General features: G+C 37.0%; 1 protein-coding gene and 1 pseudogene across 8 annotated transcripts in view; both read right to left on the reverse strand.

The window, feature by feature from the left end:
* The window catches only part of ADGRB3 (adhesion G protein-coupled receptor B3), an 857,936-nt gene that overhangs the window by 364,535 nt on the left and 472,416 nt on the right, over positions 1-20,985 (reverse strand). For all 8 annotated transcript variants that reach the window (XM_017345224.4, XM_002714524.6, XM_089333072.1 and 5 more), the window contains one exon: positions 12,407-12,509. In XM_017345224.4, the coding sequence (XP_017200713.1) occupies positions 12,407-12,509 (103 nt within the window). The remainder of the gene's footprint in view (positions 1-12,406; positions 12,510-20,985) is intronic.
* LOC127493282 (U2 spliceosomal RNA) lies at positions 6,510-6,681 on the reverse strand (annotated as a pseudogene).

Here is a 20,985-nt window from a genome sequence, read left to right on the forward strand (position 1 = left end):
AATCAATAACAGGAAATTGTGAGCCCAATAACAGTAGAAAGAAAAATGCAATGACAAGAGCAAGAGGAAAATAAGCAAGCTGCGAACTAACCTCTAGGAGTTGATCTAGAAATGTTAAACTAAGAAAACAAAATTTGCCAGGTAAATGAGACAGATGGGCTAAAGAGATTAATTTGCCAAGCTGTCAATATAATTGGCATTTAAAATATTAAAACTGTGTATATTTGAAAACTTTTGAGAAGATTATGCTATTCCTGACAAGCATTTTTGGCAGAAAACCAAAATACACTAAAAAAAAAAAAGAAAAAGAAACCCACACAGACACAACACCACCAGAAACCTGCCTCCTTGACTGTATTAAAAAGAGCATAGATGAACATAAGTTAAACATTTCTACTCATTTTTAAGCATTTAAAAAATACTACATGACCCATATTTCTTAATTCTCACTTACACTTTCAAGTATATTTCCTATTTTTTAATCTTCTCTACTTTATTTCAATATCAACAAAACTGACTTATTTAACAGTAGACTATATCAACAACTTTATCCACATAAGTATGTAAGTGGCATTCTATTGTCTTTTTGTTTGAATAGTTTTTGTTTTCTTATTAATAAAATAGATAATTTGCCCAACTTTTCTAACCCTAGCTCTCTCTGGTTTGACAATAACATAATTAAATTCATTTTATTCTTTTGAAATTTTTCAGAATAATTTTTCTATGGAATACCTTACATTTAACTATGGTAAATTATTCTTATAAAACAGGTAAGTCAGAAAAAAAGAGAAAGATGATCAAAACAAGTTCATCCATTCCTTTACTCATTCAGGCAGAAATAATTTAGGAAACAACCACAGTGTAGACACTGTAATATAAGACTGAACCAAAGAAAATCTCTGCCTCAGAAACGGTGGAAGGGGCAAAAAAAAAAAAAAAGTCAGTAAGTAAATATATAATACGAGAGCCTTCAAAAAGTTCATGGAAAATGTTTACCATGAGTAAAAGTATGCATGGATTATAAAATTTTTAAATTGTATTTATTTACTTGAGAGAGTGAGAGAGAGAGAGAGACAGAAACTCCTATCCTCTGGTTCACTCCCCAAATGCCTGCAGTGGCCAATGCTATGCTGGGCTTAAGCTGGGACCCAGGAACTCGACCTAGGTCTACCCCATAGGTTGCAAGGACCCAGTTCAGTTATACAAACTATCATCTGTTGCCTCTTTGCGTACATCAGCAGGAAGCACATTGTAAGAGTAAGAGCCAGGTATTGAATCCAGGTACTCTGACGTAGAGTACAGGCATCTGAAACAGCATCTTAGTGGTTAGACCACACATGTGCCCCAGATTTCAAAATTTTTGCATCAAATGAAATATTATCTTTTAATCCAATATTTACAAAACCTTTTTGAAGTCTCATCACATTTGCTATAATGAAAAGCAAATCACTGTGAATAGGAAAGACTGGGGAAGGTGACAGTTTGCAAATTTGTGTATTGAAAAAATTTCACTAATAAGATGATATGTGAACAGAGATCTGAAGGAAATTGGTTACACAAAAGATAAGAAAGTTGCAATAAAAGCAAATGGTGACCATGCTTATTTAAATTTTCCTTTGTTATTTAAATTCTAAGTTAAATTCATATGTCATTTTAATCACACTCTTGCTTACTTAATGTTTTCAAAGCATTTTCTTTGTACTTACTATAGAACCAGGTGCAATGAATACTTATCAAAATAGATTCCTTAGCTCCAGGAATTTTGAGACAGGAGCTAAACCTAAGAAATTACATTTTAATAACTTCCTCTATCAACCCCACTTTCCATATTTACATGAAATTTGGAGAATCACTACTGAAGGCACAGAAATGACATGGTGGATACATTTAAATTCTACTCTTACAGTAATTCTGAAATCCAGCAGTGTTATTATTTATTATAGTCTCCATTCTCTGCAAGAGATCACTATATTCAACTGTCTGAAACTTGTTGAAGTGATAGATTTATTAGTCAACTAGATTTAGTCATTCTATTTTGCAAACATATATCAAAAGATTACCACTGTATACTTTATACTCTGTGAGGGTGTGGGTGCAAACTATTGAAATCTTTACTTAGTGTAGAGTTGGTCTTCTGTATTTAAAGTTAATTAAAAATGAATCTTAATGAAGAATGGGATAGGAGAGGGAGCAGAAAGGGGGAGGGGAGATGAGGGTGGGAGGGTGTGTATGGGGTAAGAACCACTATATTCCTAAACGTCTACCTATGAAATTTGCATTCATTAAATAAAAGCTTTAAAAATAAAAAGATTATACTGTAAACCATAATTATAGACAATTATTATTTATCAATTAAAAATAAACTTATAGGTGTGGGCATTTAGCCTAGTGGTTAAGACACTTGTATCCCACTTGGATAGCCTGGTTCAATTCACAGATCAGGCTGCTGATTCCAGTTTCCTGAAAATGTAGACCCTGGTAGGTAGCAATGACGTCTCAAGTAATTATATTCTTGTCACCCATTCTGTACGTGGCTCCTGGCTCTAGCTCCAATCAACCATTGGCATTATAGGCATTTGGGAGTGAACCAACAGATGGGAGTTTCTCTGTCTCTGTTTTTCACTGCCCCTCAAATAAATAACATTTTAATAAAAATAAAATTAAATAAAAGAAATACTATGGTTACTTTACTCTGTTTTTGTTTAAACTTTTGATTGTTTAGTGCTCATGTGCCATATTGAATTACTAATTGGGAAACCTTACAACTTTCCTGTGACTTTCCTCTTGAGGCATAATTAACCCCTCCTCTGTGGAGGTAAAGCAAGCAAATAGGCAAAGCTGCCAAGGTCAGGAAGAAGGGCAGTGACTTTGTCCTACTTTTTCACTCCCACTGCTCTGAGTCAGATATCCCAGGATGATTCTTTCTGTCACATTATCCAGTGAATTGGACATTGACTTCTTGGTATGGATGGAAGAAAAGTTGTTCAACTGACACTCCACAACCTCACTTTTATTTTCCAATTTTTAGACAGCAAAGCAACACATAAAGTGAGCTAAATTTTGCTGAGCCTATCCACCCTTTCTTTCCTCACTAAAGTGTAATCGTTATTACAAATGATTGCATAAATGGATCTGAGGGATTCGTTAGGAACATTTCCAATGTGATTGACCTGACCTGCAAAGACAAATCCATATCCTCTTTATAATTCTGATACTACTTGAAAAAAGAGACATAAAACATTCTTAGAAATGTGTGGGAGGAGAAAAACGGCATTAGGAGACATAAACGTTTTCACAGTCAAACCTCTGATGGGTTTCTAAGAGCTAATAATGAAAGGAACCCTCTCAGAGCTCCACAGTCAATGAAAGTGTAGTACTCCATCCAAGTGGATGAAGTACATGAAAAAATATAGTATAAAACCAAATACCAAGAAAAAGTCTTCTGAATGTGCTTCTCCAAACCTTTTCTCGAAGTATGGTAAGTTCTATTCAATATATTTTAGTATTTTAAATGATAAAAGAAAGAAGCAACTTTTTATATTACTCTTATTTTGTATTTGAGGGGGTAGCTATCATAAAACTAATGTATAAAGAGTCTCTTTAACACAAATATGTGTTGTTACATATTTAAATGTTCTGACAAGGATTGTATAGAGCATCATATTGAGAACCAGTTAAACCACAAGCGTGGAAAAGAAGTGCTGGATTTAGCTAACCCACAAGGAAGTAAGAAATGCAGAATATTGTTTTACCAGAATGAGTCACATCTGTGTCACATAGCTCTTCTCAGGGAGTTGTCAGCTATTTAATAGGAACACAAGGAGAGGGAACATACTTAATTCACTTTCTGTGATATGGTTATTTTGTAGACAATATTAACCAAATGACACTGTTTTTATAAATGTGATATGAGCTTGCTTCTCTAATTTCTGACACATAGCACTAATCTGAATGTACATTATTGCCTGATGACTACTTCTATTTTTCTGCTGGGAAGCAGTAAAAGTAGAACCATCATTAGGAATTTTTTGGTTTGTATATTATTCAAAGAAAGCCACTGCCTAACATCTTCTAGTATTTTACCCAGACATTATTGCATCATTTCAGCAATGGCTACATAAAGTCTGGGTGTAACTCTCAGCAAATAAATGATCTTCTACGGGTAAAAACGATCCAAATATTTCAATAAGTTGAAGTGGCCAATAACTTAATAAACGAGTCCTTAAATAAAGCATATAGCTTGGGAATTTTCCCTTTATATCTGAGAGAACATAACAATATGTCCTAATAATAATTTTCCAGCTGTAGCAGAGAAAAGAGCAAGAGTGATTTCCACTGCTCAATCTTTTATCTGCCAGTAGAGAAGCTTTTCTAAGTTGTTTCAAGAGCATAACAAATCTTCAAATATTAGAGTTTCCCTTGACAGTTAGCACCTTGTTCCATAAGGCCCTTCTTTAGGCTGCCTAGGTAATTCTGTTTCATGGCATTCTCCTATTTCCCTGATTATCCAGCACTTTTCAATGTCCATTCTCACTGTCTGCTGATTGTTTCAATAAAGTTCCTACAGTGCTACCCTAATAATTACCAGAAAGAGTCTGGCATTGTGGCACAGCAGGTAGAGCTGCCTCCTGAGGTGCCAGCATCCTATAAGTGTGCCAGTTCGTGTCCCAGTGGTTCCACTTCTGATTCAGCTCCTTGCTAACAGCCTAGGAAAAGCAGCAGAAGATGGCCCAAGTACTTGGGCCCCTGCCACCCACGTGGGAAAAAAAGATGAAGTTTCTGGCTCCTGGCTTTGCCCTGGCCCAGCCCTTTCTAGGAATTCAAGCAGTGAATGTAAGATATTAACTCTGACTTAAAAATAAATAAATAAATAAATAAATTTATTTTTAAAATTTACCAGAAAAAATGAACTGCTAATTGATTTTCATTGAATAACGCATTAACAATATTGCAGTGAATCTGATGTAAAATAGCACTACTGATATACACATATGTTATCATTATTTAAAAATGAATTTACCATATTTTAATGTAAAGTGTATTAGGTTTCGAAAGCTGCTGTAACAAATTGCCACAAACACAGAAGCACATGCATTTTCTCACAGTTTTCATAGGGCAGGAGTCTAGTGAGTTCAGCTGAGTGAGTCTCACTCAGTGGAAATTAAAGTGTTGTCCAGACTGAACTCCTTTCTGGAGCATGTGGCGATGAATCCAGTTATAGCTCCTTGCAGTAAGATCTCCATTTCTTTCCTGGTTGCAAACCAGGGATTATTTCCAGCTTTGAGGCCACCCGCTTCCCTTAGCCTACAGCCCTCTTGACAGTAATGCAGGTTGAGTCCTGACATTACATCTTTCTGACCTCATTTAGGAAAGATCCTCCACTCATAAGGGATTTTTATAATTAAACTGGGCTTACTCAGATAATCCAGGAAAATTTTCCCATCTCAAAAATCCTTACCTTTAATTACAGCACACAGGAGTTCCCCATTGATGTATGATCATATAAAAGTCCTTTTTCATACATGTAATATGTAATAGCATATTTAGAATTTCTGGGGATTACTATGGGAGATCATTATTCTACCTACTACATAGGAATTAACAAACTACTACAGCCCTCATCAAATCTGGCCTGCCACTTACTCTTGTGAATAAAATACTCTTGGATAGACACGTCCATCTTTTTATATATTTCCTACAGTTGCTCTCACATTGTAACAGCATAGTTGAATGGATGTGACAGGACCCATTGCAGCTCTCAATCTTAGAATATTTACTTTCTGATTCTTTACTGAAAAAGTTTGCTGATCCTTGCTCCCCAAGAGTAGCACATTTATTTAAAAATCTTGAAGAATATCAATTACATATTATGAATAAAAACAAGCTGAATTTCAAAAGTGAGAAAGATGCTTACTCAAGTTTAGGAATTTATGATATAACTGAGAAACAATTGTAGCTGGAGAACAATTTCTATCTCAATTTCAGCTATTGGCAGAATCATCAATCTCCTAGCCTAAGTGTCTAGTTACCATTTTTAGACTCTCTCATAAAAATTTCCAAGAACTCTAAGCAGTAAAAACCAACAATCTCTTCCAAATGAACAAAAGCTAAGGTAGAAAAGTAATTTTAAAAGTAAATGGATACAAACACTCCTTGCTGACAAATATAGATGCATAGACTGGACATTTTATAGCTCTGCCAAATGCTTTTTAATTCTTTAGCTGATTAGCCCTCGGCATTCATGAAAATATCCACTGATGAATGCTGTAATTTCTTTGCATTGTTTTTCATGCTTATCTAATGGTAGCAAGCATATAGTCATGTATTAAAGTAGTCCATTATGTTTCTCAACATTATTTATAAAGGTTATGGTACATACTCATGAATCAAATGTCTTAATTTCATAGCTTGATCTATTTGTATGCAAGAAAAGACACAAATCCAGAAGCTGAAATTCTCATTGACTCTTTTGTACATATGACCAATTTCGGAACTACATATACACTTGATAGGTTTTTACCAACCTTGAAAGATGGCAGTAGTTCCCTACATTAGAGTTGGTACCCAGGGGATGAAATTAAAAAATAAAAAGCAAGATTAGAGTAAAGGCTACTCTAATTTCTATTTTACTGATAAGAACAGATATTACACTTGATCTTAGCCAAAAGGTGCAGAAGCAATCTATCTTTCCGCTCTAAATGGAAACTACATGAAGACTTTTTATTTGGAAAAATAATGCATTGAGGCTTGCAAAGTTGCTAGAACACGAGATAACTAAGATGCATTTTTAAAATTCCTCTAACTCTTCTATAAAATGGAGATGCCATCCACCATGAAAAGTCATTCTAGGCTCCAAACTGTCAGACCCAAGAAATTCTAATAAGAGGTATGTGTTTGTGTATATGTGTGTGTGTGCATATATATGTTATATGTGTGTGTGTTTTGCACATACACTCATACTCAATTTAACTTAGTTTTCAACAATATTTTCAGTAAAATTACTAGCTCTCCTTATGCATTATAGCATCTAACAGTTTGATAAATATAAATGTCACTTTAAAGAGACTATAAGTAATTTTGAAAAACAAAATTCATTTCCTGAAAAAGCAAATTTGTTATTCCTTAAACCCAAATAATGACTATGTCCAAACAGTAAGTACCACAAACTCTTGACTGTATGGATCATGAAAATGAAGCCATCAGCCTGAAAAAAAGTGATTAAAATAGTATATTACTCACTAATGAGCTAGGAGCTGCTTAAATTTTCAATTGACTTTGCTAAATACAATTTTGATTGCAAGGTTCTACATTCTATTACCTATTCCTATCAGTTCCCATGGGCCTTATTATATTTAACATACTTTAAATGCTTTTTGTAAAATGCTTTCTAAAAGAAAACATTTCATTTAGAAAATATTATCAGGCTTTTCCCTTGACTAAATATAGCTTTTAATTTTCATCCCAGTGCAGCAGAAAAAGGAGACAGATTTCATATTAGGGATATGCCATACCTAAAATATTTCTATGTCAAGGTAATAGCAGACATACACACACACACACACATACATACATATATATATATATATAATGAAATTATAGCTTTTTAAAAAATATTTACTTATTTGAAAATTTCAGAGACAGGGTGATCTTCCATCTATGGACACACACCCCAAGTGGTTGCATGGCCATGGCTGAGCCAGGCTGTAGCTAGGAGCCAGGAGCTTCACCCGGGCCTCCCATTTATTTGGTAGGGGCCCAAGCAGTTGAACCATCTTTTGCTAAATTTCCCAGGCCATCAGCAGGGAGTTGGACTGGAAGTGGAATAGCCAAGACACCAACCAGTGCCTACATGGGCATTGCAGGCGGCTGCATTACTTGCTGTGCCACAATACCAGCCCCAGTTTTAGTTTATTCTTGTCAATTTCAATATTAATTTTCATGATCTGTGTTTTCTTCATATTTTAGCTAAGACTGTTATTTTTCAACAAAGGCTTTTTATTATTGCTTTAATGGAAATAAAATAGTATAAGTTTACAGAACATATGTTCATTTGACTGGTAATAAATACTAAGATAATTGGGCCAGGTGTTTGATGTTGTAGTTAAGCTGCCAGCTGGTGGGCCAGCATTGTGGCATAGTGGGTAAAGCTGCTGCCTGTGATGTTGACATCACATATGTGCGCTGGTTCAAGTCCCGGCTGCTCCATTTTTGATCCATCTCCCTGCAAGTTCCTGGGAAAAGTAGAAGAATATGGCCCAAGTACTTGGGCCCCTGCCACTCACATGGGAGACCTCGAGGAAGTTCCTGTTTCTTGACTTCATCCTGGCTCTATCCTGGCCCTCTCCTGGTTGCTGTGGCCACCTGGGAAGTGAATATGTGGGTGAAACATCTCTTTCTCTCTGTCTCTTCCTCTCTCTCAGTAACTCTGATTTCAAATAAACAAATAAATATTTAAAGAAAAAAAGAAACACTGTTTGGGATGCCCAAATCCTATATCCATGTGCCTGGGTTTTGGTCCTCGCTCCTTTTCCATTTCCAGCTTCTTGTTAAAACACACTCTGGCTTTCCCTTTTTTATTCTATCAGCTAGTATTTGCAGACACTATTCTTGTTTATGTGATCCCTTTGGGATAGAATAAAAAAGGGAGAGAATGATCCAACATGGGAAGTGAGATACATAGCAGACGCATTGAATGGCAGATGTCCTAAACAGCACTCTGGCCTCAGAATCAGCCCTTAAGGCATGCAGATCCGGCTGAAAAGCCCATGAGAGTATTTCAGACATGGAAAGCCAAGACACTCTGGGGAAAAAAAAAAAAAAAACCTAAAGGAAAGATCTCTGCGAGTGAGATCCCAGTGGAAAGAACGGGTCATCAAAGAAGGAGGTACCTTTCTCTGAAGGGAAGAGAGAACTTCCACTTTGACCATGGCCTTGTCTAAAAATGATCAGAGTCAGTGAACTCAGGGGGCTTCCATAGCCTTGGCAGCTCATGACAAGAGCCTAGGGTGATTACTGAGGCCATAAACAAGAGTGTCAATTTGTTAACTCAACAACAGGAGTCACTGTGCACTTACTCCTCATGTAGGATCTTTGGCCTTAGTGTGCTGTACATTGAGATTTAATGCTATAACTAGTACTCAAACAATATTTTTCACTTATGTTTCTGTATGGGAGCAAACTGTTGAAATCTTTACTTAATGTATGCTAAACTGATCTTCTGGATATAAAGAGAAACGAAAATGAATCTTGATGTGAATGGAAGGGGAGAGGGAGTGGGAAAGGGGAGGGTTGCGGGTGGGAGAGACGTTATGGGGGGGAAGCCATTGTAATCCATAAGCTGTACTTTGGAAATTTATATTCATTACATAAAAGTTTAAAAAAAAACACACTCTGGGAGGCAGCAGGAGATAGCTAAAGTAGTTGGGTCTCTGAAACCTATGTGGGAAATATGGATTGAATTCTTGGCTCCTTCTGGACATTTAGGGAGTGACTCAGCAGAGGGGAGTGTGCTTGTCGTGTGTTTTCCTTCTCTCTCAAATAAATAAATAAATGAAGACATTAATATATTCAATACATCAGTCACATATTCCTTCCCTTAATGAACAATAAGGCATTTTACAAGTTAATTTGGGTGATAAGATTAGTATAGATGCAACAAGTATTAGAAATTCAAAACAGCAAAGCATGAAGGGCTATATATAAATTGTACAGGCAGCAGTGCAATATATGGTTAAAATAGAGGGAGGGGACATAGTGGCCTAGTGGGTTAAGCCTCTGCTTGTGAAGCCACCATCCCATATGGGAGTGCCAGTTGGAGTACTGGCTGCTCTAATTCCTAACCAGCTTCCTGCTAATGTGCCTGAGAAAGCAGTGCAGGAAGAGCCCCTACCACCTATTTGAGAGACCTAGCAAGAGTTCCTGGCTCCCAGTTTCAGACATGCCCAACCCCAGATGTTGTGGTAATTAGGAGAGTAAACCAGCAATGGAAGATCTCAATCTCATTCTCCCTCTCTCTCTCTCTTACCCCTACCTTCCTTCTCTCCCCTCCCTCCCCTTCTCTCTTAGCCTTTTGACTAAACAAATTAATATTTTTTTAAAATAGATGGAGTCCACAGCAGCCCAGAGAAGCTCCATTGTGAGTTTGGTAATTGGAGTGGCTTCTGATGATAAGATAGATAGATGGGCAATGCAAATTCTTCTAGGCTTCTTTTTCCATAGCATAAATACTTTTCTTCTTCTCTCCCACCCCCTTTTTTGGTAATAGGTTTGTCAGTCTTTCCTTAACCTGGGACTTTTATATTTGAGAACCTGATCATTCACTTGTGCAAAATATGCATACTTAAAAACATCAAATTAATTCCAAATGATTTGCAGTAATTATCTCATCTGTTTTTATGCTTTTATTACCACTCCACTATCTAACTGGTGCTTAATAACAATTGTTGATTATACAATCTGTTTTCTATATGTAGAAATAATTTTTTCATATATGGTTTACCTCTTTTGTAAGTTGGTTAATAAAATGTAGTCCTAGAAGATAAAAGTTTGACTCAAAGCTTATATATGTTTATTTCAAATGGTTTTATTGAATTGAAAAAAATGTGGGACAATTTTTTCAATGCTATTTCTGAGGTTACTCTTTATTCAACTTGTCAAAAATTTTCCTTTAATTATCATGCTTTTTAAATTATAAATAATAATTTTAACTTTATTTAGAAAAGTCTGCTAAATATACATTTGGGAAGAGTTTTCTGCATAAGAAAGAGGTTTTCACATTGTGTTTTTATTTCAGTAATTCAATAATTTTTTGATACAGGGAATTAATGTTTTTATATTTAATAAATGCTTGTAAATAATAAATACTAGCAACATAAACAGAAAACAAGCAAATAGATAAAAATTCATAAAAATTTTGAACACATAAATACATAAATTCCTTATTCAAAAGCAAATGTTAGAATGTTAAAATTATCTCCTAGTTTTCAATGCAATGATGAGATAAGACCCATATTAATGTATGCGGAGGTAGATATTATAGAAATAAAACACATCCTTGAGGTTGGACAGAACCAGTATGGTAACAATTTGATAAAAGTTAAAAGTAGAAAAAAACCTAACAGTTTAAATATTAATCATGATGTTTGGGCCGGCGCCGCGGCTCACTAGGCTAATCCTCCGCCTAGCGGCGCCGGCACACCGGGTTCTAGTCCCGGTTGGGGTGCCGGATTCTGTCCCGGTTGCCCCTCTTCCAGGCCAGCTCTCTGCTGTGGCCCAGGAGTGCAGTGGAGGATGGCCCAGGTGCTTGGGCCCTGCACCCCATGGGAGACCAGGAAAAGCACCTGGCTCCTGGCTCCTGCCATCGGATCAGCGCGGTGCGCCGGCCGCAGCGCACCGGCCGCGGCGGCCATTGGAGGGTGAACCAACGGCAAAAGGAAGACCTTTCTCTCTGTCTCTCTCTCTCACTGTCCACTCTGCCTGTCAAAAAAAAAAAAAAATAAAAAAATAAAAAAATAAAAAAATCATGATGTTTGAAAGTTATTGTAGAAAGATTTGCAGCTTTCATTAAACAATCTAGGAAGCGTGAGGCATCTAGTAAAAAGTGGTTCGTTCACAAGGCAGATGATTATCATTTTTTTATAAAACCAAGACAGATTTCTTGGGGGAAATCGGAAATTATACAATATCAAGAAACAGGCAAGTTTTGTAGCCTAAAGGATGTGTTTATAAATTCTGTCATTCACTAAATATATGAACTTGAAAAAATGACTTAATTATTTTTGTTTCAGTTTATTTTTTATGTAAAGATCAATTTTATAGAAACTTGGTAAAGTATAAAATGAAAGTATTTCCTTGTAAAACATGAGACTAGCTTATTTTAATAAGAAAGTATCAAAGTATAATAAGATAGATCTTATAGGAATCACCTTCCTCACCTCTGACAAAAGGATCACATAGATAGTTATAAAATCTCTTCTTTGTTCCATAACTTAGTACTTTCACATGCTGCCTCACTAGCTACCACTTCCTCTGAGTTAAAGACTCCCCTTTGTAACTGTGTTTATAATTTCTACATTATTTTAAACCTAGTCTTCTCCACCAAATAGAAAGGCTGTTAGTCACTTGGTCTTCCTGTACCTGGCACAGAGCTCAGTAAAAATGTGTATACTGATAAATAATTTATTAACTGTTATCTTGGACAAGCTGAAAACAGTCTTTTCAGGAACAAAAGCATAGAATATTATGTCACTCTGTTTATATGTAATACAAATGCTCACAATAAATTAATCTATTTTCAACTATGAAAGGTCAAAAAATATGGTCTGGTTCTTTGGTCAAAAGAATGACTGTTTACATTCTTTAAAGAGTACTTCTAGAAGCAATTCAATGCCAATGAGATGGTACTTACATTCGCCAAATGAGCTAATTCTATCTCCAGAAACGAATCAGTTGCTTTGGGTTCAGGCCGTATTGTGACCACGATGATTTTGGAATTAACGACAGTATAATTTCTGAAACAAAATAATCATGATTATCAGGAGAAAGTATTGATGAAAACTGATTTCTATAGTAGCTCAGTACAAATTAGGATGACATTAAATAAATGTATCCTAAGCAAAACATACACATCATGGTATTATTCTTGAATGATCACAAGCAATTTACTTTGATAAACAAAGCCTATTTTGAATTAGAAAATCTTGGGGGAGAGGATTGGCAGAGAAAATAATTTTGCTAACTTGGATGCAGAAGAAGTGAAAAAGCGCCATCACTGACACACTTTTGTTGACTTAAATCTAAATCACCTACAAGAGTGATAGATTGTGAATTCAAACTCTAGCGCCATCTTTGGATGAATGCAGTTCATATATCTCAAAGAGGACTTAACAGTTTTGCTTTTCACAAGACCAAATACTCTTCTTGCCAAGCACTACCTTGACATTTTTTGTAAAACAGCAAAATGCATTAAGATGAATAATTAGAATGTAGAATAACATAAACGCTGGTAGAGTTTAAAGATAAATAAATGCAACTGACCACCATTTTTGTCAGCAATATTTACATGTCAAATATATTTACATATATCTCAGTATTCTCAATTTAAGAAACATATTTTCCCTTTGCAATGTCTTACCGAGTATAGTTTGTTCACAAAGAAGCTTAAGTGATTTTAAAGTATAATTATATTTACTAGCTACAAAAATTATAAACATAAAAAACGAAATGGACTTTTTTCAAATGGAGGTTTTCATCCAAAAAATTTAAAATGCTGCAGAACATCTGTTATTTGGAGATTTATAGATCTGATTGTACTTTTATGTGTTTAAAGAAATTTATATATTCATCCCTTCTTTTGAAATAAACCACCCACCCGCCCTTGCATAGAGCATATATTATTCTGGTGAATTCCTATTAGGTACCAAAGAAAAAGTTATTTTTTCATCCTTTTTTTGTTTTTAAAGATTTTATTAACAGAAAATAAAATCCAGCAATTATGAGTGTACAGCACAGTACTATGGTAATTGTTCATTACCATGGAAGCACCACTGCAATCAAGACAGACAAATGAATTCTCACCCTAAATAGTTTCCATGCATTCCCACCATAGTCCCAGGTGACCAAGGAATTGCTGTCAGTATGATTTTGCCTGTTTTAGAATATCTTTTAAATAAAACCATAGGGTACACTAATTTTTCTATTTGACATAATTCACATAGTATAATGTTTCTGATACAGTTCTTCTGTATCCTTGTATATTAAGTAATATTCCATGGAATGCACATATAACAACATTGATTTATTCACAAATTAAGTAAGCACACTTTGAGATTCTTCTAGTCTTTAGTTTTTCTGAACAAGAGCTAATCAAGTTTGGTTATTACAAATAATTGCTATGCATTTTTTCTGCATGGACATACGTTTTCATATTTTTGAGGTAAATACCTTAGAATGCAATTGCTTGATCATGTGGTAAAATCATGTTTATTTTTACAAGCTTTTGCCTAACTATTTTCTAGAGTGGCTGTACCACTGAAGAAGTCATATTATTCTGAAATGGTAGAACAATGTTGAGCCTCACGTTTTTTGTTGATAATACTTTCTCTAATTGGATGATATTTTGCAAGAGCTTTCAGCTGAAAGGAAGGCTGAGCTACTCCATGGTTGTAGGGATTTACTAAATTTAGTAGCAAATGACTATAAGAACATTTCAAGGATGACAACATTTTAAACCCATTTATCATGTATTTAGTCATGTCAAATAGCAAACTGCAAAACACTCAGGAAGCTATTCAGCCTAATAGTAATTTATACAAAACATCAAAACACAAATTATTTTTTTCCTTAGAGGGAAGATGACTGAAAACAGAGAGAGCTGGTTATTTGTCCTTTGATTCATTTGCTACTAAATGAGTCGATTGAAGGTAAGCTGAATGGGAAAGGATATAAAAAACTAAGTTCTAAATGTCAATTTCTGTATGCCAAATTATCTTCTGTGAATGAAAGCAATCAGGGTACCAGGTGGGAATAGAGGGAATTAATAAAGTTGGGAGGTGATCCTGGGTGATTGATTACATTAGCAGAGCTGACAGGCCTCCCAGCCAACAGCAAGGTATATAGTTGGGAGTTGAAGGAATGTCTGCCTGTCACCACCAGAAAAATTAAGGCAGTTTCTCTCAGATAACAATTGGTCTTGAATGCATAAATACAAGTTCCTTTTTTTCCCCTCAGATCAGCCCGAGTATGTTTGGATTTTGGTTTGGTTACTTGACAACACAACAATATGATGCATCCCCCAAATTCCATCTGCTTCTTTGCTTTGGAAATATTTATAATCCAATTTCTATGCCACAGAGAAAATCCAATGGTTGTTATTTTTAATTCATGTTTGTTAATTTTTATAGCACGTGTGTATTTGTATTTTTTTAAGTTGCATAGCTGGATAAATTATTGGGAAATACAGATGTAGGTATTCTTGTATTGAAATTTGAGATTATGTTAAGACACTAATGGGATTGGTTAAGATGCAGGTCGGGATGATCAAATCCCAGATCCAGGTTCTACTCCTGTCTCTATATTGCTGCTAATTTGGACCCTGGGAGTCAGCAGTGATGGTTCAAGTGATTGGGTTTCTGCCACCCACATGAGAGTCCTGGATTGATTTCTCTCAGGGTTGTTATAGGAAGTGAATCAGCAGATGGGTTCTCTCCTTTTCTCCCTTTCAAATAAACAAATCAAATTTTAAAAAGGTATGTGTGAAGTTCTCTGTGGGTATGAGAATGTAGGGATTTTGTTCTCTGGGGACTGGACTTTGAGAAAGGAAGCAGCTAAGACAAACAGCCCTATGCGTGTATGTTGTACTTTATTGGGCTTGTGGAAAAGATCCCTAAAGGAAGGAGTCTGTTTTATGGCTTTTGCATTGTGTATGGGTGTATGCAAATGTGTGTTGCCTCATTTTAAAAAATATTTATTTATTTGAAAGGCAGAGTTGCACAGAGAGAGAGCTTCCATCCGCTACTTCACTACCCAAATGACCATAACAGCTGGAGTTGGGCTGGTCATGAATCAGGAGCAAGGATATAGTAGCTTATTCTGGGTCTCCTACATGGGTACAGGGCCATCAAGTACTTGGGTCATCCTCCACTGCTTTCCCAGGTACATCAGCAGGCTGTTGGATAGGAAGTGGAGCAACTGGCACCCATGTGAGATGCCAGTTGCTCCAACTGGCACCCATATGAGATGCCAGTGAAACAGGTGGCAGTTTTTCTCAGTGTGCCACAATGCCCCCAACATTGGTCCCATGTTGTAAAATATTTAAAAACTATTTGGGAAGGAATATGTGACCATTTATTTGTGCACTTAAATTTAGATATGCTCATCTAATTTATGTGAATATCCCTCATCTTGTACTACAACACAGTAACACGCACCCATCTTTATAGCAATTTATCAATTCTATGCATGCCTCCTTCCTAAAATTATAATCTAAATTTATAAAGTCAATGAGGGCACAATTTGTACATATCATTGATATATCTTCATTTGCATTATGCTTGGCACATTTTATTTATTTTCTTTATTTAAAGAAACTGCTGGTACACTCTCCAGATGACCACAATGTCGGGGGCTGTCTCAGGATCTTGGCAGGAGCCCAAACACTTGGACCATCTTCCACTGCTTTCCAAGCCATTAGCAGGGAGCTGGACTGGAAGTACAGCAGCAGGGACATGAACCAGCACCCATAAGGGATGTGGGCATCACAGGTGGAAGCTCTACATGCTATGTCACAATGCCAGCCCCACTTGCTCATTTTAATGCTCAAAATATGTTAGAATGTCTTGTCAAATACTTGAGCCCAGGCTGTGACACAGCAAGTTAAGCTGTGACTTGTGATGCGGGATTCTATGAGTGCCTATTCAAGTCTGGGCTGCTTCATTTCTCCTCCAGTTCCCTGCTAATGTACTTGGGAAAGCAACAGAAGTTGGCTCAAGTACTTGGGCCCCTGCCACATACATGGGAGACCCAGATGGAGTTTCAGGCTCCTGGCTTTGGCCGGCCTTGGCCATTGTGGCCATTTAGGGAGTGGTCAGTGGATGGAAGATCTCAATGTGTCTTTCTTTGTGTGTCCTTTTGTCTCTCTACAATTTTGCCTTTCAGATAAATAAATATTTTTAAAAATAAATGCATAGTAAATAAAATATTAAAATTGTGGCCAAGTTTATTTAAAATGTAATGTCCATATGGTGGTATTAAAATGCCCAAGGAAGGAAAAATTAGAAAAATTTATGTTATGTAATAACTCCCCCCTTTTTTAAGTGTATAGTAAATTATCTTTAATTTATTCCATGAATTTACTCTAGTTTGCATAAGTGAATAGCTGGCTCCTGATGTGCCATATCAGGCTTTGTGATCTGCTAATGCTTCCTGGCTGAGTGTATGTTTGTATTCACTGTCAGGAAAGCAAATCTTATAGCCAAATGGATTTTATGACTAAAGTAATGAAGTTCTTCCCTGTCCTTGAGACTTGTGGTAGTTTGATTCTAAAACTAAAAGTAGAACCAACTTACTCTTGACAATGTGTGCAAAGCCTTAAAATGTTTTGGTCCCATTATCTTAAAGTTACCTTAAAATTAAATAGTTACCTTAAATTAAATTAAAAATACAGCAGAACTATCTACAAAGGACTCATTGCAGTTACAAAGACTAATATAACTGGGGCCAGCACTGTGGTGTAGTGGGTAAAGCCGCTGCCTTCAGTGCCAGCATCCCATATGGGCACCGGTTTGAGTCCCGGCTGCTCCACTTCTGATCGAGCTCTCTGCTATGGTCTGGGAAGACAGTAGTGGATGGCCCAAGTCCTTGGGGCCCTGCACCCATGTGGGAGACCTGGAGGAGGGTCCTGGCTCCTGGCTTCAGACTGACCCAGCTACGGTCCTTGTGGCCATTTGGGGAGTGAACCAAAGGATAGAAGACCTCTCTCTCTCTCTCTGCCTCTGTCTATCTCTGTAACTCTGTCTTTCAAATAAATAAATAAATCTTTAAAAGAAAAGGCTTTTGTACTGAAAGTTATAAAGTTATAAAGACAGACTGAAAATGAAAGTGAAAGAAAAATATTTCCCATAAATGACATTCAAAAAAGAAGATAATTGGACACACTTAGATAAAATAGGCCCCAGGTTAAAAACTTCCATAAGAGACAAAGAGGAACATTAGATAACAAAAAAAGTTCAATACACCAAGAACATGTAACAATTTAAAAATATTGTAAGTTCCCCTGACAGCAGAAAATCTGCATATATGAAGCAAAAACTGACTAAGCTTATGGTAGAAATATTCAGTAACATACCAGAAAATTTCAATACCTTATTTTTATAATGGATATATCAATCAGACTCCTTAATAAGATTTAGGATATGAACAAAATAGACGATAAAATGTACTTAACAAACATATATAGAACATTCCACACAATAACAGCAGAGAATATATTCTTCTCAGGTAGACACTGAAAATTTTCTAGGATAGGTCACATATTAAGCCACAAAACAAGTGACAACAAATTGCAGAAGACTGAAATCATACGAGGTATCTTTTCTACTTCCATGGAATTAAATTAGAAAACAATAAATATCCAAAGGAAAATTTAAAAGTATGTAAAAATTAAACAAAACATTTTTGCACAAAGGGTCAAAAAAGAAATCATGGGACATATTAGAAAACATGTTTAAACAAATGCAAATACAGCACAGAAAACTTATGGGATGTCATAGAAGTCTATTAAGAAAAAAATTTATAGTTTTAAACACCTACTTTATAAAAAGAATATCTCAAATAATAAAATATAACTTTACAAATCAGAGAACTAGGCTGGTGTCGAGGCCTACTTGGCTACTACTCCGCCTGTGGTGCCAGCACCCCAGGTTCTAGTCCCGGTTGGTGCGCTGGGTACTAGTCGCGGTTGCTCCTCTTCCAATCTAGCTCCCTGCTGTGGCCCGGGAGGGCAGTGGAGGATGGCCCAAGTGCTTGGGTCCCTGCACCCTCATGGAGACCTGGAGGAAGCACCTGGCTCCTGGCTTCAGATGGACGCAGCGCCAGCCATGGCAGCTATTAGGGGAGTGAACCAACGGAAGGAAGACCTTTCTCTATGTCTCTCTCTCAATGTATATATATATAACTCTCTCTCTCTGTCTCTCTCACTGTCTAACTCTGCCTGTCAGAAATTAAAAAAAAAAAAAAAAGCAAACCTCAGAGAGCTAGAGGAAAAAAAAACACAAAAAACTAGAGTAAAAATACACAAAAAGGAAAATGAATGTAACTAAGTGTTGGTTTTTTGAAAAAATAAGCAAAATCGATACACTGTTCTAGACCAATGAGAGAAAAATGAAAAATCAAATAACAAATAAGAAATGGAGAATTTATAATTGAAGTCACAGAAGTAACGATGATTGTAAGTGACTACTATGAACAGTGGTAGAACTACTTATATGACAACAAACAGGATAACCTAAAAGAAATGGAAATATTTCTAGAATCATAAAACTTACTATACTTAATTATAAAAAATAGATTTTCAGGGCCGGTGCTGCAGCTCACTAGGCTTATCCTCCACCTGCAGTGCTGGTACCCAGGGTCCTAGTCCCGGTTGGGGCACCGGATTCTGTCCCTGTTGCTCCTCTTCCAGTCCAGCTCTCTGCTGTGGCCCAGGAAGGCAGTGGAGGATGGCCCAAGTATTTGGTCCCTGCACCCACATGGGAGACCAGGAGGAAGCACCTGGCTCCTGTCTTTGGAGAGGCACAGCGCTGGCCGTAGCGGCCATTTGGGGGGTAACCAATGGAAGGAATATCTTTCTCTCCATCTCTCCCGCTCACTGTCTATAACTCTACCTCTCAAATAAATAAATAAAATCTAAAATAAATAAATTTTCAAAATAATCTTATTATCTAACAAAAAGATTGAATCAAATAAAAAAACCTCTCAACAAAGAAAATCCCACACCCATAGGATTCTACTGGAGAATTCTACAAAACATTTAAAGAATTGGTATCAACCATTCTTAAACCCTACCAAAAAAACTGAAGAAGGTATCACTCTCAAACTCATTTTCTGAGGCCTCCATTACCTGGATACTAAAATCAGACAAAACTACAGTATGAATAGAATACTACAGACAAATATACCCAACAAACATTGAAGTAAAAATCTTGAATAAAATACTAGTAATCTTAATTTAGTAGCACATTAAAAATATTATATACCATGATCAATAAATCCAGGAATTAAAAGACAATACAAGACATGAGAATCAATCAATGTAATAGACCACATTAAAATACTAAACATGAAAATAACATAATTATATCAACTATTGGAGAATAGTATCTGACAAAATTCAACACCTTTTAATAAAAATAAAACACACTAAACAAACTAGGAATAGAAGAAAATGATCTCAACATCGTAAAGACCGTATATGCAAGGCTAACATAATAGCTTATGGTAAAAAAATTGAAAGCTTGGTGCCTAGGGTGGTGGGGCCAATATGGTGGTATAGCAACAGGATGTTCTGAGACATTGCCCTACCAATCAGGCAAACCGAATCCGGGTCCTCTCTTCGCCATGTTGTGAGGAGGTTTTTAGGCGCTGATGCGTGCCTGTGTTCAGTGCCCTGCAGTGCATGCTCTGCTCGAGCTGCCTGCAGGCGCTTATCACCTTACTAATCAGGAAGACCGAATCCGAGCTCTCTCATTGCTGTCTTGTGGGGAGACTTATTGGTGTTGATAACGTGCCTGTCTTCGGTGACCTGCAGCGGATATTCTGCTAGCCGCCCTCAGGTGCTTATCGTCTTACTAATCAGGCAGACCGAATCCAAGCCCTCTCATTGCCGTGTTGTGGGGAGACTTGTTGATGTTGATTCGTGCCTATCTTCGGTGACCAGCGGCTCATACTCTGCTCGAGCTGCCTGCTGGTGCTTATCGCCTAATCAGGCAGACCGAATCCAAGCCCTCTCATTGCCGTGTTGTGGGGAGGCCTTATTTTTCTCTATTTCTCTATCTCAGTGCATTCCTATCTCTCCTATTTTACTTCTATCTGCCAGCATTCCTATTTCTCTCATTTTACTTCTATACTTCTGTTTCTCTTATCCCCGTGGTTTCCCGGCGCCCGCCCCGAGGCTGCTTCTCAGCGCCTCGCCCCGTGGCGGCTTCCCGGCTCTGCGTGGCTTCAGCCCGTGCTTCTCTCATCTGCGCGGCTTCCCGGCTTCGCGCGCACTCTGCGGTCTCCGCGCCCTTTGTGCCTGCACCACAGCTTCCCCTCCGCGCCAGCCCTGCGCTCTCCTACCTACTTGCGCCCCGTGCGCTCTCTCCGCTTGTGCCCCGTGCGCTTTCTCTGTGCTCGGCGGCTTCCGCGAATCACGGCCTAGCTCACGTTTCCGCTACCGGTCTTCAGTCTAAGTTCCCCGGGCTAACCTGACGAATTCCAACCTAGCTTACG

Source organism: Oryctolagus cuniculus, chromosome 5 (genome assembly GCF_051225735.1).
Source record: "Oryctolagus cuniculus isolate XC-2025 breed Fujian yellow rabbit chromosome 5, ASM5122573v1, whole genome shotgun sequence".
Taxonomy (NCBI): Eukaryota; Metazoa; Chordata; class Mammalia; order Lagomorpha; family Leporidae; genus Oryctolagus; species Oryctolagus cuniculus.